We start from the raw sequence: 24,123 nt of genomic DNA on the forward strand, positions 1-24,123 counted from the left end.
TGCATCCTGTAAAGACCATGGCTCCTGGGTTGTTCTCAAGGAGCCAGACGTTCTTTCCCCAAGCAGAAAGATCTGGGAGACATGGGTAATAGGCTTTCCAAGGGCTTTTCCCAAACGTGGCCAGGCACTCTGAGGCAGTGTCACTTGTACATAGCAGGTGCCTTTAACCCTGTGACAGTGGGTATTACTCTGTTAGGATTTTGAGGGGATGGTGATGCTGGGACTTGAACCCAGGTTCTTGCATACGCTGAGCCTCAGCTTCTGCCTCAGATAGGAACCAGTGAGTGTAGTGATCACAAGTTGCCTTATTCTGAACACCAATGACATTTGGAAGACTTGAACTCCACTGCAGCATCCTACATTTACCCAAGCGAGTGGGGGTCAGTTTCAGCCAGCAAGCTTACAGAGGGGGTGAACCAGAAAGAGGGGGAAACCAAGATCTATAGACATTCCCCTTCTGGTCCTGGTTCCTGTACTCACTGCCCTACAAATCCTGCCACCATCCAGAACCTCAGTTTCTTCCTCTGCGATCCCCAAGAGGACATTCAGTAAGTTGAATGAAGAGACACCCATGGAGTGAGTAGGGTCCTTGCCATGTAACTAGGAGTGAGGTGCTGGACACTGCAAGGGGACATTCTGAGCTAAGTGACCTTGGCTGCTTTGCCCAACTATTTTGTGCCTTAATTTCTCATCTGTTAATGCAGACTCAAAACAGTCTGTATCTCAGGGTGGTATTTAAGACAGGACCACCTACGGTGCAAGGGTAGGTACATTGTGAGCTCCACAGGCCCACGAGGACAGCAGCCACCCGTGTAAAACACGGGGGCAGAGCTGCCGTTGGAAGCCGGAGACAGTGCTTGTCATGTGTCATCTACGGCTCCTCCGGCAGCCCAGAGATGCCAGAGAGCAAGGGGGACAAGTAGGGAGAAAGGTAGGGAAAGCTGATGTGAGCTCAGTCTCTCCTTGTGTCGTGCTACCCATCACGATGGGGCCATGGGTGGCACTCAAATTCTGTCAGCCACCCTGAGTTCCCCTACACTGGGGGGTTCAGACCCAGCAGAGCTCGGGGTCACTCCTCTCTAAGCCATGACTACAGCTGCGGCAGAGCGCCATCCCGCCACACAGGGTGAAGGAACTGGTCCTGCTCCTGTGCCCCAACCCCCAGTCATTTAGACACTTCCCTTCAGAGGCTTCTCTTTCTCCAGGGACACTGACTACGCTGGCGCTGGCTTGTGCTTGTTCTAAAACCTTCACAGCTCCGCATTGCTCACAGAGCACAGGGTTTCTCCTACAGCAGAGTCCCAGTTCGGCAACATTCCTTTTCAGACTCCCCTCGGGGGGTTTTCACCACCTTACCTCCTCTGACAGAGTGGCTGAGTCAACACCATCTAAAAAGTCACTCAGAGCAACTCAGAACTACTCACTCCGGAGTCCGGAGGAAGGAGAGAGACCTGAGGCCAAACAGCACAGCCAAAGACAGACAATCCTCCTTACACAGAGCGGAGATTTGCTCTGGGTGGCCAGCGCTCTGCTGTGGCTTCAAATGATTCTCCAGCTAGACTGAACTTAACAGCAGTAATATAGTCCTGAGTGTCGGTATGATGGGCCAGCTTTGGATTCTGCAAGTCAGCCTTCCATCCTGTAAGAGACGTGTGAGAGCACCAACTTATAAAGATAGGATTTCTCTGGCTCAGCTTTCGGAAGCATCTTAGTTAAGGTTTCTATAGCTGCGAGGAGACACCATGACCATGGCAACTCTTATAAAGGAAAAGCATTTAATTGAGGTGGCTTATGTTTCAGAGCTTTAGCTCATTATGCGACATGGAGGCATGCAGGCATATATGGTGCTGGAGACAGAGATGAGATTTCTACATCTTGACTTGCGGGCAACAGGAAGTAGTCTGGGGCACTGGGGGTGGCTTGAACATATATGAGACCTCAAAGCCTGCCTCCATAATGACATGTTTCCCCCAACAAGACCACATCTCCCAGTAGTGCCATTCCCTTTGGGGGCCATTTTCTTTCAAACCACCACAGGAGGTCTAGCGCATGCTTCATTGGTCTCTTTCCTGTGGTGAGGCAGGACTCACAGCCCTTGTGCAAGGTGGAGCAAAGCTAAGAGGAGAGAGGAAGCCTGTGTGCTAGAAGACCTCCCAGTGGCCCCACTGCCTAAATTCCCATTAGTGGCTCTGGGCAGACATCAGTGGGTAGAATGTTCACCATGCAAACCTGAGAACTCAAGTTTGGATCCTTAGAACCCGGATGAAGCTGGATACAGTAGTTCTGGCATCTGTAATCCCAGTGCTCTGAAGGTAAATAGGCAGCAGGGCAGGGGAGTCCCTGGAGGCTCACGGCCAGACTGACAATCAAGGAGGGACCCTGTCCCAATCCAGGTGGAAGGTGAGGAGGGACATCCAGGGTGCCCTTTGACCTCCATATGTGTGCTGTGGCACATGTGCACACACACACACGCATGTGCACACCCACACCCACACACCCACTTGTGCACACACAATCCACACCACTCCCAGTAGTGCCAAGCTGAGGACTGAACCCTGAATGCATAGTGGTCACCCCAAATCTAAAGGCCAGCAGAGCCTGGTGCAAATGAGTCTCTCTCCAGTAATATTTAATGCTCTGTCTGTCCCAGCCTTGCTCCCCCTGCTCCTTCTCACAGGTCCAGCGAGCCACCTGCCTTCTCAGCCTTGGGATGGAGGTCCCCACCCCTGCTATTCCCTCCATCTGAGGTGCACCTTCCTTGAGGACAGCTGACCATCGCTCTGCATCCCTCAGGCATCACCCCCTCAGAGAAGCCTTCCCTGACTGCCTTGCTGGGAATGAATGTCCCTGGCGGCAGTTACTCTCTAATTAGCATACAGCTAGTTCCTTTCTTTCTCAGAAGCTACGATGGTCCAGCTGACCGATGGCATGCATGTTTCTGGCTTGCCTCTCCTTGGGGGACAGCAGCAGTTCTGCCAGGCGAGACCCCAGTCTGTCTCCCCACTGCTGCCTGGAACCTCAGGCAGCGGTGGCAACAGCAAGGCACTGCCCAACCACTGGAGCTACCACTGACTCTTCTCTCTGGTTTGGTCTGGTGCAGGACAGGCTCATCCCATGGAGCAAGTAGAGACAAGTGAGGGCCGCACAAATACAGACTGGAACAAAGCTCCCCTCCTCCTTCGGGGCTCAGCTGGTCACAGCAACCATTCTGCGCATTCTTCCAGTGGACTCCTACCATGAAATCGTCTGCTATTAGCTAGAATGACTCCCGCTTCTTCCCACAGGGAAGCCCTGACTTTATGAAGCGAAAATCACGTCGTGATTAACAATCACAGTTTCATCTACATTATAGTAAAAAAATTGGTCAGGGGGAGGGGATTAATATTACACTAGCGATATTCCAATAAGCGTATTCCTGACACAATTTTCTTATTAGGGTCGTTCCCTGTAAATTTTATTGCATTTAATTAAAAATTATTGCTAAAAGAAACAGCTGCAGATGGTCTTATTTTAAGTCAGAAAATTAAAAACTGAATATTCTCATCAGTCAATTTCAACAAGCCGCATGGCCGCACGCTCACACGTGCTGGTCTCGAGATTCTGATGATCTTTATGGCAGTTCCAGGTCCCTCCGATGGAATTTAATGAAAGCGCTGCATGAATTCATTTGTCAAAAACATAATGATAGCGGAAGGCTGCTGAGGTAGACCATGCTAGGAGATGCGGAGGCCTGCCACATGGCTCTCAGCACCATGGGGCCATCAGCAGGAGGCAGAGCTGCTACTCTCGCTCAGGCTACAGTAAATCACCTTTGTTTACAGGGACACGGGGAGCAGCGGCGGATGCAGCCCTGGCTGTGGATAGGAGCCATGGAAGTACTAGCTGCAGTCACTACAGTGCACGGATGCTGGGGGTCGTGGCTGGCTGGGGCTGGAGGGGCCTTGCTGGCTGCTGTGCTGGATTTCTTGGTCCGCCCGCCTGCAGACTCACCTCCCCCAACCTCAGTGTTATTGTCCAGCTCGCTCTTTTCATTTTCATTATTAAAGACTTGAACTCTTATGATTCCTCCCTCTGTCTTTTATGGGAAACAAACCCACACCTTATTTATCTGGACTGTCCCACAGTCACAAGAGAAGAGAAGATGCAGGCAGGGCCATCTATGGGGCACCAGAACTGACTGCTGATGAAGAATGAGGGGCTGCATATGTCCTGGAGACAGAGTCCACTCCTCCCCACCACGCACACCACAGCGAGCTTTGTCTTCATCATCTTGTGAGGGGACCACAGTGCGGGTCCCCAACGAATACATCTGCGCTGTCTCTTTCCTCCAGGCCTCATCTGCCAGCAAAGTGTCAATGTCCGGCATGAAGCCCGTTGTGGCCTTCCCGTGCCCTGAGATGCTCGCAGTCACACAACCTGTCTTAGAGGCTGTCTCACACACCTAAGGTCCCACCTCACTGTCACATACTTGGCCCTCTAGACTCATGGCCAGGCTCTGCTGTCCCCAGACCTCCCATGTCCATCACCATCCTGCTGATGGCTCCCCAGGTACAGGCTGTTCTTCCAGGACTGAATGCACTGAGATCCTCCTGGGTCCCCCCATCTCCAAGTGTCCCTCTGCCAGCTAGACCACAGGCACCGAGGGCAGGCTTTACCCTGCAAGCTGGACAGAGCTGAAGGGACTAAGGTCCCACGGGTGTTTGTAGTAGGCTGACCCACTGAGCTCTATAGGAACTGGACATTAGAGAAAGCGCACATCATCCAGCTTCCTCTGTGCATTCTCCATGTCTATCATCAAGGTGAGTGCTTTCTTGAGGCTGCTTCTCAGTGGAAACTAGCTGTTTCCAGTGAGTCTGGTTGTCCTCCCTCCCTCTTTCTCTCCCTCCCTCCCTCCCTCCCTCCCTCCCTCCCTCCTTTCCTTCTTTCCTTTCTTTCTTTCTCTTTGTTTCGAGACAGGGTTTCCCTGTGTAGCCATGGCTGTTCTGGAACTCACTTTGTAGACCAGGCTGGTCTTGAACTCACAGAGATCCACTTGCCTCTGCTTCCCAAGAGCTGGGATTAAAGGTGTGTACCTCCTCCTCCACCACCTTGTAAGTCTCATGTTTCCCGATTGTCCTTGCCTCTCTCCTCTGTCCATAGGTGGAAATCTCACTGTTCTGCACTGTCCTTTAAGTTCCTCCTTCCCCTGGTCCACCCGTTTACTGCATATTACTTAGCATGGGATCCAGTACAGAACAACATGCTTCCCACATGAGCATGACCAGCTAGTTAAGGCAGCCTCTCCCTGGTTGTCCCAAGCCTTCCCATCCACATGGAGCACAGCAAGATTTTGCCTGCCACTAGAGTGTGACTGGAGCAGTCTGTGACAGAGGAGTCAGAGTGAATTGAGCTTTGTCCCTCAGAATGCCCATGACTCTCTTTGCAAGCACAAAAAAATTCCCTCAGAGATCAGGAAGATCCTTTGCAGGTGGCATGCCCCAAACCCAGGGCTCCTGGTTGTCCCTCAGGCACAGGTGGCCTCCAGAGACCAGGGGTCCCCACCATGGTCTGGAGCAAGGAAGATGTCTGGGCACACTGTTAGCACATTACCAGTGTCCACAGAAGTAGTGCAGAGGCACTGCAATCCCACGGGCCATCAGACAGGGAAGCACATCCCTCTTCTGTGTACCCTGGAGTCCTCCATGCCACCAAGCAAAGAGCATTGAGAATGGGGCGGGAGGAGCACCCTCTTTCCTGCAGGGAGCTCCTCACCAAGAATTAGGTCAGCAACACCAGAGTGTGGCCTTTTCACTACAAAAAATAAATGGGAGTAGAAACCTCCCATAATGGAGAGTCAGGCAGGTCTGGGTTCCAATCCTGGTTTGGCCACTTACCCTCTGTGTGACAGAGGACATTCAGCATTAGTTTAGCAAGCCTCAGCCTTCAAATAAGAAATTGGGGACTGGGGATTGCATGCTATAGATACAGCCTGGCTCTAGCCATCACCATGGCAACAGGCACTGGCTCCAGTGCAGTTAAGGAATCATGACCTCTGGTCTTGGCATTAGTGTCAGAGGCAGTGCTGCCCAGGGCTCTAGATTAGTACCACCAGCCAGTTATCTGCAGCCCTGGGTCTTCCTGGGAGCACTAGAGCAGATAACACTATAATTTATGGCCCGAGTTCCCCAATCTAAGACCTTGCAATGGAGACCTGAGCACCAAGGCACACAAAGGCAGAAAAGGAGAGAAAGAGAGAGAGAGAGAGAGAGAGAGAGAGAGAGAGAGAGAGAGAGAGAGAGAGAGAGAGAGAGAGACAGAGAGAGACAGAGAGAGACAGAGAGAGAGAAATAGAAAGAGAGAAATAGAGAGAAATAGAGAGAGAGAAATAGAGAGAGAAATAGAGAGAGAAATAGAGAGAGATAGAGAGAGATAGAGAGAGAAATAGAGAGAGAAATAGAGAGAGAAATAGAGAGAGAAATAAAGAGAGAAATAGAGAGAAATAGAGAGAAAGGCACACCCATGGTGAAGGTCCCTGATCCTCCCTCCCAGAAGCAGCATCTCTGGAACCAAGTTCAAATCCTGTATCCATAAGACTTGACCTTGGTCCCCTACCACTTAACAGCAAACGCTTATGAATTACTTGGCCGTGATTCAGACTCGATGTCATGAGGCTGGCAAGCATCAGGAGGGCCACAGACGCAGGATGGCATGGCTGAGAAGTCTACATGCCTAGCAGCACCTCCCAGGTTATCTGTAGGGACAGGTCAGTGTCCCCAGAGCAGAACACTGTGTGACAGATGGGCAGAGGGAAAAGAGATGGTCATCCCTGCAACAAGGGCACAGCATGACCTAGGGAGTGGGCATAAGGACAAGTCGCCATCAAACCTGGAGCTTTTTAGTGACTTGAGTATTTCCACAGTAAACCTTGAGGACAAATGACACCAAGGGACAATCTGTTCTGAGGCACAAGGCTGACGGAAGCCAGCTCATCAACATACAAGAAGCAGGAAGACCAGGCAGGTTGAAATGGGGTGTTTAGCACAAGGTCCCGTGCTGCATGCTGGGTCACACCGGCCTCTGATGGCATGGGAAGCACCCGGGACTGTAATCTCAGACTGGTCACTTAACAAAGGAGAGTTCTTTTCCAGGCTCAAAAGTACCACGTCACCAGTGAAACCCAGCTCAGTTCCCAGCTTGAGAACTGGATCAGTGAACCATAGATCCTGTGGGAAGCATGCAAGACCCCAACAGAGACTACTGACTGCTGAAACCACATAGCATCCTATTGGAAAGAGAATCTGTTCAGGAAAAAAAATGTATCCATAGGGGATATATTTCAAATTAAGAGCTGGCACACTTCGTTACAAACTCCCACTTGTACTTGGTGAAATAACAAGGGGCTTATTACTTCCCTGCTCAAACGCTGTCTCTGTGCTGGGGAACCAGAAGGGGGGCAACTGCAAAGAGAAAATTTCCGCATGCCCCCTGGCCCAGGCTGTGCCAGCTTTAGGTCAGAAGCCACGTCCTATAAGCACCTAGGCGAGCCCCGTTTCTTGGAAGGACACACTTTCAGTGGAAAGCAGTCTTGTTCTGAGTGACAGATCTCTGTGCCTTTTAAGTACTCTGACTCCTCTGAGCAAGTCGAGTCCGAGCGGCCAGAGCCAGCCTCTTCCTGATTCAGACACCAGGCCTGAGGTTCACAGCCTGGCAAGTAACAATCTCTAGCGAGATTGCTCCTAAGTTAATATATTTTTTTTATCTAATTTTTACTAGTATTTTCTGTTCATAATAATGGTTCCAATTACTCCACCCTCACCTGCCACAACCCCCAGTCACACCAAGTTTCCTTTATCCCTTTTTGAGGTGAAGATGAGCTGACTTGAACAAGAACAGCGGGCCCACAGCCATTTCCTAAGCTCTTTCCAGGACCTTGGTCAGGCTGCGTCTCCAGAGGCTCTGTCCTGTCTCCTTTCAGAGCTCTCGGTTTTTAGAGTTTTTAGATCTCAGTTTCTAACCCCCACTCTAGACAAGGCAGGAGGCAGGAGGCAGGAGGCAATGCCTCTCCTCCACCCGCCTCATCGGCTCTCCAACCCCAGGCACCCTGTTGCCCCTGTGCTCCGTATGCCCTCTGCCTCACTCACAACGCCCATGCAGGGGAAGCCCCGCACCATCCTGGGCCTCTCACTTGCCGAGGCCTGCTATGCCTGGAGCAGGGATTTTCTTCTCTGTTTTCATCTGTCTCCCAATGGGAAGTGAAGAGAGCTAAGCTTTCTGACTGACAGGCATTGAGAGTCACCGAGACAGGCCCTTGGAGGAACAGCAGCATCAGAAGGGCGGGGATGCTGCTGCACTTCAGAATAAGATAGGTCAGGATCCTTCCGGCCAGGCCCTGGCTGCAGCCTCAGGAGTAAGCCAACAAGTAAAGCAGCTAGCACACCGCCTGGCACACAGAGGAGAGTCAAGACCCGGCACCATTAGCATTTTCTCGGGTATTTTATTCCCTCTGTGAACCTTTTATATCTGGGGGAGGAGAAAGTACAGAAGAAGGCAATGGCCCTTGCATACCGCCAAGCACCTGTGTACCGCTCAGCCCCATGGGGCATCACCTGTACACACTAAAGGGGAAGGCGCTACCCGTGGGGTTCTGCCTCCCTTAGCTTAATTCACTGCAAATTCTTAAGTCAAGAGTCAAGAAGTCTCGGCACAAATTCCCTCCAAAGTTGTGAGATCTCAGGCAAGTCCCTTTTCCTCTTGGACCCCCCCGGTTTTCCATAGCAGGACTCGGTGGTGTGGGAAACCTTCCTTCAACAATAAAGCTGTGGATCCACAGAAGTGGATCTTAATTTTTGAAAGGCTGTCACCTCAGAGATGAAACCAGCCAGCTTATCTGCCTCGAGTGAAGCCAAGAGGTGGTGTGAACAGGGTGAGGATGGGAAATGGGGGACAAACAGGTGGTGGTAGCTCACGCCTTTCATCCCAGCACCCAGGAGGCAGAGGCAGGCAGATCTGGTCTACAGAGTGAGTTCCGGGACAGCCAGGGCTACACAGAGACAAAGCAAAACAGAACTTCCTACTATGCACAGTCCAAGGGAATGCTGGGAAGTTGTGAGTTCCCAGCGGCTAGGAAAAGTCGAGAACCAGCTAGCTGGGCAAACATATTTTACGCCTAAAGAGTCTGTGTTTCAAATTGTCTTGTTTTCGTCATTGCTAAGAGGTGGAAAGAGGCTGGACCTAGCTGGGGCCGTGTGACATTATTAATGAACCAAACCAGCCAGGTCCAGTCTCTACCCTGCTCCCCTTCCACATTAAATGCAATCCCTCTCCAGGGCTGGACTCTACTGCCATTCTTGTAAACAAACCTCCACGTCACAGGAAGAACTGGGAGGCCATGGAACCCATGTGGGAACCACATGGAGTACTCCTGAGCAGGAAGCTGGGAAACCTTTGCAGTCTACTCCAGGCCAGCAGCAACCATGTCTCTCTAGCTCCCTTGAAGCTCCGCAGATGTTCCTGGCAGCAGTCACCAGGCAGGCAGGTTGGTTTGGTCCCCACACAAGAAAGAACCCTGGGGCTCCTCTATTAAACTGTACTACTGGGGACTGTCAATGAGCGGTACATGCACACCGGGCAAAGGTCCTATCAAAGCTGCAGCCAGTCCAGGTAAGCTGTGGGGGATGGGGGGCTTCTAGCTGGAGGGAGAGGCAGAAAACCCCACTATTGTTTGATATCCACAGTGTTCCGCTCCCACTTTCAAAGCAATCCAGGTTTTTTTTTTTTTTTCCCCTCAGCTTAGATGTACCTCTTCAAGACTTCTATTCAGAAATTGAGCTAAAGGCACTGTGAGCTCTTTGGACAGTTTAAATAAATCGTCTTTTCTAGTTCTATGTATACACAATAAGAAGGTATCAATCAATTAGGGTATTTTCCTGATGATGAAAGATATTTAGTTTGGCAAGCTTCCAGAACCTTCTTTCTTGGTTGATGTGTGTGTCCCATGTGTGTGAGTGTGTGTGTGTGTGTGTGTGTGTGAAAGCAATCTCCCTTAGACATAACTCTCTTCTTAATGATTAGCAGTTTTACTTTGTAGTCTAACATTCTAGTGTGAGAAACATGAGACCCCCGTTCACAGGTGAAGTGACAGTGGTTTGGAGAGGTAGAGCCACTCACCCCAAGTCACACAGCTAGGAAGAAGCAGAGGCTACAAAACAAGTCCATCCCACCCCGCACCTTAGCTGCCTCAGACAGTCAGGCCCACAGTCTGAGAAAGGACCTGCCCCTCACGTACCTTTCGGCTTCCTGCTCTGAACTCTGTTGCTTGCTCTCAAAGGCGTTGAAGCTGCTCATGTCCACGTAGCCATCATTTTCGTTTGCTGTAGACAGGGCTCTACTCTGTTCCTCAAACAGCTTTGTGAACGTGCCGGCCCGCGCCGGCCTGCGAGGCGGGATCTGGATGTTCTCATAGTCCGAGTTCATGGCAGGAATGTTCTCGTAGTCCGAAGTGTCGGCATTGGGGAACGAAATGGAGCGTGGCTTGGTGAGCGGCAGGGGCAGGAAGGGTGGTCGGGAGCGGTCTTCGAAGGACTCCACCCTGGACACCGTCCTACTGAAGGGGACCCCTTTCCTCTTGCCGTCCCTGTAGAAGATGAGGGAGGCGGGGGAGTCAGAGGCGCGGAGCTTCCCAGTGCGACACTTGAGCTGAGGGGAGTTGCTGAGGCTCCTACGGTCAAGTTCCAGGACCCGGGCCGGGCCGTGGTAGCTGGACTCAGAGGAGGACCTGGAAGACGACAGGTTCATGTCCATATGCACCTTATTCTCTGACTTCTTCCTGAATGTCAGTTCCAGGAGGCGCTTGAAGGAGGATTTCTTCTTCTTGGAGGCCTTGTCCAGGGTGTCGCCATCTATCAGGAGTGAAGGGGAGCTCTTAGTGATGGGTTTCTTCGTGATGCAGGCCAGGTCGAAAGGGGGCGGGATGTCAACCACAGAGGATGGAGTGGAGGTGCCACTGGATGGCAGGTGGCTGCGCTGTGAGAAGCTGCCAGAGGAGCCAATGGCGCCTGGCAGAGAGAGGCTGTCTTCTTTCTTCCTCACACGGTGGCCGTCCAGCCCAGCCCCCTCTGGCTCCCGGAACAAAGACAGGGGACTCTCCCTGCCTTCCACTGAGAAGGACCTTGGGTACAGAGTGAATGCCCTGGGCTTGGCTGGCAAGGCCCGGCCAGACTCAGGGGGCTTTCCCTCTGGCAACACACCTATCTTTCTCGCCGCCTCACTGGCGTCTCCGGTGCCCCCAGCTGATGAACAGGCTTCTGGTCCTATTTCTTCTAGGACAGTTTCTGGAACATGACCAGCCACCTTCCCAGAGTGGGGCCGGGCCCTTGTGGCAATTTTCTTCCTGTCCACTGGGACCAGGCCACCCTCAGAGTCCCCTTCCTCCCAGGTACTGTACCCACTTCGAGAGCCTGACGTAGCCTGAGTGTCTGACTGTGTTCCCTCTCCAAGGCTTAGCAAGCCAGCTCCCATCACGTAGGGACTGCTGAGTGCATCGTCCGCGGCATCCTCTGCAGCATCCTCTGCGGCATCCTCATCCTCTGGCACAACCACCACATCGGGGACAGGGGGTGCATCTCCAGCTCCATCCTGCAGGGACTCATGCTTGTTAAGTGAAGGGTCGGTACCAGGAGCCCCCTCTCCGCACACTGGCTCCTGCCCCTTGGCTGACTCCGAAGGGGAATAGATATCATTGCAGAAAGAGGTACTCTCAGTTGGGAAGAGTTCATAGGGACTTTCTGTGAGTGTGGATGCGAAATCCTCCTCCATGCTGGCGCTCTCAAAGGGGATGATCTGGCAGTTCTCCTCAGCAGGGTCCTCCTGCCCAGGCTCTCCACCCTCTCCGGAGTCCTCCCCTACCTGCACGGCAGTTGCTGCAGTTTCTCTATTGTAGGCTTCCTCATCGCAAGCGGGTGGTTCCTCCTGCTCTGCCTGGCCCCCACCTCCTGCAGCATCGTCACAGTCCTCCTCAAAGACTTCAGGGCTGTCAGCTGCCACCTCTTGCTCCTGGATATCTGGGGGCACCTCCCCATTTTCAGGGGATAGCACACTGGCATCCTCTGTGTCCTGCTCAGTGTCCTGGTGGGGCTCCCCAGTTTCTGTGTTGTTACCTCCATCCTTACTATCCTCTTCTACTTCCCCAGGAGTCTCGGGGGGCTCTGGCTCCCAACAGGGAACTTCAGAGGACTCAGAGCAGACATGTGTGAGAACGATCTCTTCACCCCGGGGGGCCCTATCATCAAGGCTGTTCACGTGCTCTTCTGCCTCCTCCTCCTCCTCACTCATGGGCTGCTCCTCCATTCCTGGTCCCTGGTCACCGTCTTCCTCATCTCCCTCATGATCTCTGCTTAGCACCCCTTCATCTGGGGCTGTTGGAGCTGTTGGGGTCTCTGGATCATGATCACAGTCTTCTTCACCTTCCGGAGTGTGGCCCACGTCTTCCTCGTTGTCTCTGCTTGGTGCCTCTTGGTCTGGGACTGCCAGGTCCTCCTCAGTCCCCATCTTCACTATACCATGCTCTTGGGCTTCCTCCTCGATCCCCTGCTCCCCAGCAGCCCCATCCATGGGAGCATCCTCTCTCTGTGGGGCCCTGGGGACCATGATGTATTCCTCATCAGTCTCCAACTCAGAGCAGTTCAGGGTGGAGTGGTGCCCATCACACAGGTCCCGGTCCTCGCAGGGCAGCCTCCCATTGCTGCATTTGCTGAGGCTGTTGTTCAGGTACACACCAGTGCCACACTCACCAGGGCCAGCCAGCCTGGGCTTAGGAGCGATGGGAGGTTTGGGGCCCCTGGACATGAAGTTAGGACTGGGGAAACTGTCAGGCCTGGGTGACGGTGGAAACTTGGCTGTTGGTGTAGAAGGACTGGTGGTAACCTTCGGTTTGGGAGCAACTGGTGGTTTGGGTGAATCTAGAGGAAAAAAAACAGAGAGAAGGAGAAAAAAACCCACACAATTAAACTCAGACTCTCTTGACATAGCCTGGTGAAGGGAGAATGAATGGAGGAGTGTTCCCAGCTCTGTGGCTTGTCTCAGACTTTCATCTCCTCTACCACATTCTCGAAATCCTTTAGCAGGGCTAGGGATATAGCCGCCTTAGTAAAGCACTTGCCTATCTTACAGGAAGCCTCAAGTTTGCTCCCCGCCCAGCATGATGTGAGCCTGTAATTTCAGCACTTGGAGAGGTAGAGGCAGGGGATCAAAAGTTCAAGGTCATCCTCAGCAACGTAGTGAGTTCAAAGCCAGCCTGGGCTACCTGAAAACCAGAAAATCCTTGACCTAATATTAACAGTGAGTTAACAGTGTACCCCATTCTGTGAGTTGGGGTAGAGAGCTTACTCCACAGTCCAGCTAACAAGAACCAGCTGAACAGAATCCTGTGTGCCTTGAACGATGTGCCAAGATCTTTCCATCCTTCACCCAACGCTACTTAGTGAATGACCTCTGTGTGTCCTGCCACCATGAGAAAAAGACGAACTCGACAGCCAGGCCCTGGGGGTCCTCACAGAGCTGGTATTCATCAGCACCCTAAGCAAGAGGCCAGCATTACTGATGAGAGGCTTTTACCAGCTCCGTCAGAGTCCACTGGGGAGTTGGAACAACAGAGAGATCTGGAGCCCCTTGGAACGTTACGGCTGAACAGCCATCATTTTGTCCCTCCAAGAATGACACGCCAAGGACATATGACCGTAGTGAGCTTTGACTGAGAGTGTTTGCATGTTTCCAGAGTGTCCAGCGAGGAGCTCCAAATGTCATGGAAGAAAGGAAATAGATGTAGTGGCCAATGCCTATGTCCCTCAAGGATGCTGAGGCCTGCAAACTGGTAGATAAAAGATGTGTGCAGAGTACACGCACATCAGGAGTTAGCCAGGGATAACTGCCAAGATTGGGAGCCTCCAGGAGAAGGGGAACCCCTGGGAAGTTTTGAAGAATGACATCGGACATGTTAAGACAAGAAACAGACCAATGGCACAGTTTCTGAGGTCTGAGTCCTGTCTCTCTCCTGAGCAACTAGCAGGGCCTGCTTTCCAGGCCTCCCTGCCTGGTCCTCACGACTCAATCTACACTTCAGCAAAATGAACTACTCAGGCATGGAACTTCATGCTGATACCTTCACTTCGGAACTGAAACATATATTCAAGTGGGTTTGAATCCCCACTCTCCCTGGACAGGCTTCATCTTCTGTCTACCCTTGCTGAGGTCTAGGCGTGACGGCAGCTCCACATGACCAAGTCTGGCTCCTGACCCAGGAGGAGATGTAGCAGAGGACTGGGGTTCTCTCAGCAAACAAAGCCCCTCCCTCAGCATCTGAGCCGCTTATGTGTTTTAACAGCTACTACCAGCAGCTCTAATCAAGGGCCACATTTATCACTCTGTGTGACAGATATATGTGATGCATGTATGTGATACATGTATGTGATACATGTATGATGTGATACATGTGAAAGTCTTACTAAGTAGCTTAGGCTGGCTTCAAACTCATGATCCTCCTACCTCAGTCTCCTGAGTTTGAGATTACAGGGGTGTGACACCATGCCCAGATCCACATTTTTAATCTTCTCACAGTCATGTAAAATAAATGTCAGGTGTGGTGATTCATCCCAAGAACACCCCATCTACTTAAAAACTTGAGGCAGGAAGATCATTTGAGCCCAAGAATACAGCATCCATCCACAGAGAAACCTCATCTTGAAAAAATAAAGTAAAATAGAAGTAGGTGACTTTCACAATCTGATTTACCCAGGCAGGTAAAGCGGGGTACACCTTTAGTACCAATGCACAAAAGCAGACAGATCCCTGCTAATTAAAGGCCAACCTGGTCTGTAGAGAGAGCTCCAGGACCACAAAGTTACACAGTGAGACCCTGTCTCAAAAACAAACTAACGGCAGCAGCAACAAAGGCCACACTACATTTTACTCAACTCCATGTATCTAAACATCACAGGGCACACACAGCAGGCACGCCTGTCATCTCAGAACCTGAGAGGCAGAAGGACCGGGAGGTCCAAGGTCAGTTATAGAAGGGCTGCCTCCAAAAAAGAGGGGACATGGGGAGACAGCCGGGCTAACATAATGCTTCCCATGCAAGCATGAAGACTCAAGTTTGATACCCAGAATCCACATCAAAAACCAGATGTCGCCTGTGTGAGCTTGGAATTGAAGCTCCGAGGAAGGAGAGGCGGGTGGAGCTGCAGGATTCATGGTCAGTCAGCATCGTCTACTTATCAAGCTCCAAGCCAGTGAGGATTCTGACTTAAAATCAAGTGGATGGCACCTGAGGTTATCTTCTGATTTGGTCATATGCACGCGCGCGCGCGCGTGCACACACACACACACACACACACACACACACACACACTTCCAAATATTATTATTTGAGTGAAGTTCAACCTAACAACTGTACTTTATGATGGTTTGAAAAACAAACTCTGTGGCTCGCTTCCAATGCAGTATCCAGTGAGCCGCACTCAGGCTGTGAGTGTAAAGTGCTTTTGTGGGGGGATGATTCAACTCAGTCATAGGCAAAGGCCGGGTTCTGAGCATGGTTGAGCCAGCATGGCCAGGAGGTTAAGTGTGTGGCATGCACTTCTGACTGGGTGTTTATGACTTAAGATGACTTTGTGGGACTGTAACTCTGCTGTAAATGAAGGAGCATGTATGGCCATTTTGAGCAAGCTAGTTGACATTCTTTTCCACAAGAAGACCTTGAGATAAAATAGAGTATCTCTGTTCATCAGCCACAGGCCTGGGGCTCAGTACTGGCAGCTAACCTCTGATTGGGACCACACTGTGACCCTGTCCCATGGACACCTCAGTGCCAGTATGTCTGAAGCCAAAATCAGTATCGTGATCCACAAATGCCAGGACCCTACCATTTGGAGGACAGCGTGGCACGTTCAAGACTGCACAGACCCTGTGATGCCCAAAAGTGTCTGTCAGGTGGTCTGCTCACTAGTATAGGATACTGTCGTGGGATGCAGGAGGAGGTTGAAGGCAAGAAAGAAGACACCACTATCAAAAACTTCACCAAATCTCACTAACTCCAACCACCCCAAGGTCATCCACATCAACACAGGCCTGGCCAGGTGTCAGAACTACCAGAGTTATTAAGCCCAGATGATCCCTACTTTAGAAAAATATTTATCAAATTATATATATATATATATATATATATATATATATATATATATATATATATATATATTGGAGTTTAACAAAATGACCACTGGTCACTGTTAGGTAACAGCTGAATTGGGTTCAAACCTTGGCTGCTTAGGAGCTGTAGAACTGAGCCTCAGTTTTACCACCTGTAAAATGGGGACAGCAAATATCTCCCCTTTATCTCCCCTTGGGGGTACTGCGAAGGCAGAAGACCTTGTCGGCACTTGCATGAGAGGAAGTGCTCACACAAGAGTACCTGTTGTACATCCTTCCTGCCCCCTTTATCTTTCCAGCAGGAGTCCTGCCCTATCTGGTATACCACTTGAGACAGCTGCCAGCTCACAACATCAGATATTGGCATGACTTATTCTTCAGGGGTGGGACTCCCATTTCTCATCCTAACAGGTGGCATTTCACACGGACTCCATGAGACATGACCGAGGAATAGACAGGCTGTGAAAAATGACTGTCACCCTGGCTGCATTGCCCCCACTCCCAACCCATCCTTCATCCAATCAAACTATTGATCTGTGGATGCCTGTTCCTTGAAAAAGGTTATGGTAGGGTCCGAGGCGTGATCCTGCAAGAAAATACCTTCTGCACAGGAGCCCAAGCAATGATAGGCACTCAGCATCTTTCGCTTCTGCACCGTGCGGAAGCCATGATGCTTATGCATGCCTTCTCGGAGATCAGGAGATGCTGCCACCAAAGACACTTTATCTTGCCCCTCACTGGTGTTGGCTGGCATGAGGTCACTCAGTGGATGCAGAGCAGCCCTGGAGAGAACCTGGATCTTCTACTTCCAAGTCCAGCCTCTGCCTCTCCTTTCTCCACAGAGTATCTCCCCTTCCAGGGTGCTCCAGGAGCCCCAGTATCAGTGAGAAGGGGAAAATCCATGGAAGCCAATGTGGAGAAACTAGGAGCAGCTTGTCAGGCGAGGTGTGGTCTGGGTCTGACTGCAGCCTACTGGCTAGAGTGTGACTATCTGGCTCCAATCCGTTCCCACTCAATTTTCTCTACTCCAGTTCCATATGATATAATATCTACTGTCCTCCTATCCTGATGGGGTCCTAGTTGAGAGTCAGACATACCAACCAACCCCTCTGGTCTCACTAAGAGGACAGAAACGATGTAGAAAAGAAGCTGGGACCCATCAGTGTGTCCAGGGGATGGGAAGGAAGCCAGCACTTTGGGAAGGGGACAAGAGATGAGAGGCTTAGGGTTTCCACGGCTCTTTTTCAAGAGCCTGAGGAGCAGGCTGGACAACAAGGTTTTAAACACACTGAAATGGATAGGAGCGGGGATGGACAGGAGGGTCTAGTAAGGAGGCTCTCAAGCTACTCCAGGCAGTAGTGATGGAGCCTAGGCCAGGCCGGCGCAACAAGAAATCAGGTTCCAATGATGAAACAGAACCGAGAGGGAGGAAGCATGTGAGGAACAGATGTGGAAGAGAGAAAAGTTCCCAGATCATGTTGAAATCTAACCCCGAGCACCTGGAAGAGCCAAGTTGCAACAGCCAAGGTGGCCAGAGCTAGGAAGGGAGACCCAGAATTTCAGTGTGCACAAGTCCAAGTGAATTACTTATCACACACCCAGTAGAGATACCCAAAGGCCTCTGGGTCCCGGAGGCAGGCCTGTTACAGGCGGGCATGGTGGGATGTAATGGAAGCCAGGGACGGGGAGAAGTCGGGCCCAGGACAGAGTCCCAGGGCCCCTGAGCAGTAAAGGAGACTGAGGAGGATGAAGACTGCAAGCCTGCATGCGGGGATACATGCTCACTCCTCTGCCGCCCTAGCTCATGGCCTGGCTCGCTCTGGCCCACCGCCCTAGCTGATGTTACTCTGGCTGAAGAAACACCTGCCTCCAAGACGGAGTTTGCCATCTTGAGCAGCCCTGGAGGACATACTAAGGGACTGGGACCACAACAGAAGAAAATACTGAGACAGAGAAGTCAGCAGAGGTGACGGTGTGTGTGGAGACCGGAGGTGTGAGCAGACCCAGTTGCTGAGCTTTAGGGCTTGAGAGGTATGGGGGATGCCAGCGCAGGGATTGTTCCTCTGGGCTGAGCTTGACTTCCTGATGTAATGGGCCTGGCTGTTGCACCCTCTGGCTCCCAGGGGCCTTCTCTCTCCCTACAGGTAATGTGCCCTAGCCAAGTCACTGAAGCCATGACTCCTGGTAATTTGCCACACCTGGGGATGGCGTGAATGCAGAGTACCCCTTTAGGCAGAATGCTCACTAAGGGATGGGCACAGGAAGAAAGAACATTTCAATAGCGCCTGATGATACAAATCACTCGCTGCTGGTACTAGCTGCTACTTTCTCTCTCTATTTTAATTAAATATCTGTCACTCACACATTCATGCCTGCTACTCCCTCCCAGCCATGCAGGAGTCAGGCTAGATGAAGTCTGGGAAGGAGCCCTGGACAGGGAGCTCCCTTCCTAGCTAAGCCACTAACTGGAGGTGTCACGTTGACCAAGCCTCCCCCTTCCCATGCCTCAGTTTCTCCACCTGTAGAGGGAAGGGACTGGACCAAAGAGTTAATTTCCCTAGCTCTTCCAACTCAAGAGAGCTTCTTGCAGCATCTTTTGACACTCTGACTCCTATCCCCAGGTCTGTTTCACCTGCCGTTCCCTCCGCTGCCCCAGGAACACTCGGGACCATATGTTGTAAGAGCAATTATCTTCCAATTTCACCTCGCAATGCATCTTAATTTAACATCCATTCCTAGGTGCCTGCTGGAGAGTCCAAGCTAAGCCTGCTGGTTTCTAATTAGGATGCTGTTAAGCTTGTCCAGTGATCCACAACAGGGCACTTCCCAGGAAGATCATGGAAGACAGAGTAGGGAGAGGCCTGGGGTCTGGTCCAAGCCCTTCCTCATACAGCTGTGTGATCTCGTTCACATCTCTTTGCCTCTGGAAGCTTCCTTTTGTGGGAAAGGAAGAACTATCCACCTTTTCATGGAACCATTGAGAGTTCAAGGAAGCTAACAGACAAAAATCACTCAACAAAGTCAAGAGGCAAACATCCCCAAGTTAGACCTGGATTTAAAAAAAAAAAAGGGCGGGGAGGGGTCTGAAACTGAATAGTCTGTGTTTCAGTTCTGTCTTGGCCCCTAAACAGGTCAGTACTCCTCGACTGTCCATCATCAGGTTGCTGTGGATACTAACTAAACTGACGGTAAGAGCATATCCTAGTGGTAATTCATTATAAGTTCCTGAGAAATATGAGTTAGTATTCATTGGTTGTGTAGGATGGCCCCTGTTTTGGTCTAGTGACAAATCAGAGATAGATTCTGACTTGTCAGAGAGATAAACTGAGGAACCTGCTTAGAGTCACATAAGCAGGTGGTGGCTTTGAGATCCAGCCCCAGGGAGTCCTGGAGAAGGGGGCGGGCATGGCATCCACCAGTCAGTCAGTGTGAGGTTGCCACACTGAAAAAAGAATCTGGTCTACAGAAACAAATTACAGGACAGCTAAAGGTGCCCACCGCAAAGGCTTCCTGGGACCAAACCTACCTCTAAATGTATTCGGACTGCCCACATCTTCCAGACTCCCAGGGAAGGAGGGCCTGCTCCAGCCTCCTGCAGGAAAATGTGGGAAAGCTGGGCTGGCTCTCTCCATTGTTACAAAGCAGTTCTGTTAGGAGGGCAGGGTAAGTCAGCCTATCTCTGTCCAGACCGTGCCCGCACCACGGAGGGCAACATTCCCCAAACAACAGTGGACGACCAGACCCTGGGGACCCTGTTCCAGTGCTCTTTATGCCCATAAAGTGACACTCCTGCTCATGGCTCCCAATTCTGTGACCCACACTAATTACCCCCAGCAACACTGAATCCTGGACACAGGAAGGTGGCGGCTCTACTCCTCGGTCTGTTTAAGACCAGTCCAGTGTCTCTAGCCGCACCTTACTCCCAAGACAATGACTGTTTCTAGTAAGACAATCTTAAAAAGAAAAAAGCCTCAACCACCACCACCACCACTACCAGCAGCAGCAGCAGAAACAGCAGGATATGATTCCAAGACAGCCAAAATGGTGGCTTCCTGTTTCTTTGGGAATGTGTGTTGGGAGTGTGGCATTGGGCAGGGTGCTGGGTGGGGAAGGGGCTTCCCTTGTGTGCAATGGTAGCAGTAAAAGAACCAGGGCGGACAGCCCGGAGCAGGTGGGTCTCATTAGCTAGGATTAGACGCTAGCAGACTCCAGCTTGGGGAACTTTCTAGCTTCCCCAGGCAAGGGCGCAGCTGGGAATCCAGCTTCCAGGCACCGCCCATCTGGCTGAGGCTCACTTTCCCAATCTGCTAAATGGTACTCCTCGGCAGAGATCGCTAAATTTCTTTGAGAACACTTTTGGGTTTCGCTGACCCGGTGAAGTGTGAGTCACAGAATGGGACGCGAGGGGAGTAGGGTGCGAGGAACGCCGATGAGCCTGGAGAAGGGCTAACCCCTCGATCCCCGCCTCGGTCCTGCAGTGGAGCTCCGGCAGGGAGTTTTAAGAGGGGTGAGCCTAGGCAAACAGTTCAGACTTCCTAGCTCAACCAAGGAGCTCCCGGCGTCTGATGGCCGAGTTGGGTGTGTCGAGACCTAGAGTACCAGAACAGATTCTGGCGTCGGGGGGAAGCGGGGAAGCGTAGCGGATGCGCCCCGGGGCCAGGCGCGGCCACCAAAGGGCGAGCGAGGACCTGCTGGAACCCAGAGGACAGAGAGGAAGGACTGGGGGGTTACGACTAGGTCTTTTTGGAGGGAGGGGTGTACTCTGTTTCCGAGGGGATCTTTCTGGGGGAAACGGCGGGGTGCCTGGGACAGGACATCCCAACTCTTGGGCTCCTAGAGAAGGAAACCCCGGTTCTGCAGGCTCCACTTGCGGAGCCTGCCGCGGGTGCGGAAGGTGGCGCGGGTTCTTACCTGCTCTGTGCATCTTCCACCGTGGAGCCCGAGGCTGGTCGCTGCTTGCCGCGCGGGTCCGTCTGTCGGAGTCCCACTGCCGCCCGGTTCACCGCACCCGCGCCCGCCCCGGCCCGGCCCGCCCCGGGCACAGCACTCCGCTGCAAGGCGAGGGGCGCTGGGCGCGGGGCTTGGGCGGGGCGGGGCGTCCGCTCGAGCTCGGGGCTCCAGGCTCTGGCCGCGCCTCCTCCCCCTCCTAGATGTTTCCTCCCGCTCCCGAGAGGAAGGCTTTTTTTTTTTTTTTTCCTTTTTTTTTTTCTTCAGTGCTGTCAGAGACTGAGGGTCCCGGCGTATCCACGCACACTTAAAGGAGCCGGGGCTATGATCAAGGAGACCTAAGGAGCTGTACAAGGCTTGGGTACAGAGGCCATATATACCTTTATTTTCAGATTTAGATGTCAATTCAGTTTAGGCTAGGCGGTGTGCTGACCACGGAACATGATAGCCACAAGTTCTTCTCCTCATGGAGCTCAGATAGGGCGGTCGTCGGGGACGTAAGACAAATTAAACCAGCAAACACCATGGCATGGAAGGTCTGCTTAGGCTCTCCACGGCCAGGGCCCATGGGGAGCGTGTGAAACGCGTTTCCGGGCCCTCAGCAGGCGCACAGCAACTTCCAGGACTTTCTGAGGAAGCCGAAGTCAAAACCACTGGTACAGAGTATGGCTGTCTAGTCGGCCATCATCTCTTCGAGGGATATCTGGTCGCTAAGGGGGCTTGACTCACACTCCACAGGGGCCCAGTATCTCCTCAGTATGGCCCGTTGATGGCCGCGTAGATAGATGCCTTTGCCCTTAGGGAACCCTGTTTGACTGTTTACCCTGACATATGCAGTCCTGCTTCTTGAGAATGGAGCTCAGAAGAGGCCCCCAGTGAGAGGGGTCAACCACACCAGAGGTGAAGGAAATAACTTGGGCAGACCTGGAGGCATAAAGAAGCATGGCATGTTGGAGAGGACCAACCAGTAAGTGTGTGGGCTTGGCATAGAGTAGGCCTCAGTGTTCCCGGTTATACAATTAAGAACTAAATTTGAATCTTTCAAATGACCTACCTTTCCATCCCAGAGACGCCACACCAGACTCCTAAGCCTCCAGCCTTTTTGGAGAGAAACACTTATGACTCTGGAATAGAAAATGTATAGCTGGGGTCAGCCAGATGGCTCAGTGGATAAGGAGCTTGCGGTGTCAGCCTCGTATCACGAGTTCAATTCCTGGAGCCCATGTAAAGGTGGAAGGATAGAGCAGATTCCAAAAGTTATCTTCTGGCCACCACAAGTACACCATAGCTCATTTGTATGCCCCTGCTCCTACATGCTAACACTAAATAGATAATTTTTTTAAAACAAAGAAAATATCTGGCTGGATTTTGTTATTAAGACAAGTTCTTTTGTTTGTTTGTTTTTGCTTTTGTTTTTGTTTTTCAAGTCAGAGTTCTCTGTGTAGCCTTGCTGTCCTGAACTCGCTTTGTTTGAGGCTGACCTCAAACTCACTGAGATCTGCCTGTCTCTGCTTCCTGAGTGCTGGGATTAAAGGTGTGCACACCACCAAACAGTCCTAAGACAAGTTCTTAGTAGACTTGGATCGATGCATGGTGGTTAGCTGGTGACAGAGGTAATGATGGTGGTGGTGGAGGTGGTGATGGTGGTGGTGGAAGTGGAGGTGGTGATGGTGGTGGTGGAGGTGATGGTGGTAATGGAGGTGATGAGGGATGATGGTGGCAGTGGAGGTGATAGTGGTGGCAGTGGAGGTGATGATGGTGGCGGTGGAGGTGATGGTGGCGGTGGAGGTGATGGTGGCGGTGGAGGTGATGGTGGCGGTGGAGGTGATGATGGTGGCGGTGGAGGTGATGATGGTGGCGGTGGAGGTGATGGTGGCGGTGGAGGTGATGGTGGCGGTGGAGGTGATGGTGGTGGCAGTGGAGGTGATGATGGTGGCAGTGGAGGTGATGATGGTGGCAGTGGAGGTGATGATGGTGGCGGTGGAGGTGATGATGGTGGCGGTGGAGGTGATGGTGGTGGTGATGGAGGTGGTGGAGATGGTGTTAGAAGTGAATGAAATCGCTGTGGAGAATGTGGCAGTGAAGTAGGCATTGACAGTGGTGATGCTGCTACAGGTAGAGAAGGAGCACTTGTGGACGTCTTGGTGAAGACTGATGGCTTGTCTTCAGTGTATGTGGCAGAGTCAATGAGGAGGAGGAGGAGTTCAGCAGGAAGTGAAAGAGTTGGTGATGGCAGAGGCAGTGAAGAACAGGTGATAAAGGTGGTAGGAGTTGCAGAGTTGAGGTGATAGAAAAGGTGGTAATGATGGAGATAGCAAACAAGGTAGAGATGCTTTTGTGTCTGTTTTTCTGGATGGTGATGGAGATATTTGGTCAAGTGATGGAGTTGGTAGTGATACAGGCAATAGTGGTAGACCATGTGGCAGACACGGGCAGAGGTGGTAACTAAAGTAACAGAGATGGTGGCGGTGACAGAAATGGTGGATGGTAGAGTTGGTTGGGGTGATGGAGAGGGTATATGTGATAGAGGTGGTAGATTTGGTCAAGGTGATGGAGACAGTCTGGGTGATGGGGTTGATGGAGATGGTGGGGTTGATGACAGTAATAAAGGTGGTGGAGATGATGGAATTGGTTGAGTGATGGAGGTGATCAGCTTGAGGGAGGTGGTGGAGTTGGTGGTAGAGAGGGAAAGGAGATATGTATGTTTGAACGTGTGTGATGCTGAGAGAGTATAAATCCTTTCCATATTTGATGCAAAAAGAAACAAAGTTAGTTTTTTTTTTTTTTTAAGAATATACAGTAAAATCCCAAGAACAGAGCCTCAGCAGGATCCGGGAGGAGGCTCCTGTGACTCAGCTGCCTCTAGGGTTGTTTTTGCTCTGGGGTTTGTGGGAAGGGGTCAGGGTGGAGGCAGGGAAACATCCAGCCGCTTTGCTCAGCTAAGTCCAACCCAACACGGTTGGATGTGGGACCTGTGAGCACAGCCCCAAGGCCAGT

The 24,123-nt window shown here is 51.7% G+C and overlaps 1 protein-coding gene across 2 annotated transcripts in view; it reads right to left on the reverse strand.

Moving 5' to 3' along the window:
* Fgd5 (FYVE, RhoGEF and PH domain containing 5) overlaps positions 1 to 21,285 on the reverse strand; it is a 97,327-nt gene extending 76,042 nt beyond the window's left edge. For both annotated transcript variants that reach the window (XM_038320051.2, XM_038320050.2), the window contains exons 1-2: positions 21,091 to 21,285; positions 10,265 to 12,935 (exon numbers count right to left, since the gene is read on the reverse strand). In XM_038320051.2, coding sequence (XP_038175979.1) covers positions 10,265 to 12,935; positions 21,091 to 21,103 — 2,684 coding nt within the window. In that variant the 5' untranslated portion in view covers positions 21,104 to 21,285. The remainder of the gene's footprint in view (positions 1 to 10,264; positions 12,936 to 21,090) is intronic.
* Positions 21,286 to 24,123: the final 2,838 nt, after the last annotated feature.

This window comes from Arvicola amphibius, chromosome 2, assembly GCF_903992535.2.
Source record: "Arvicola amphibius chromosome 2, mArvAmp1.2, whole genome shotgun sequence".
NCBI classification, from domain to species: Eukaryota; Metazoa; Chordata; class Mammalia; order Rodentia; family Cricetidae; genus Arvicola; species Arvicola amphibius.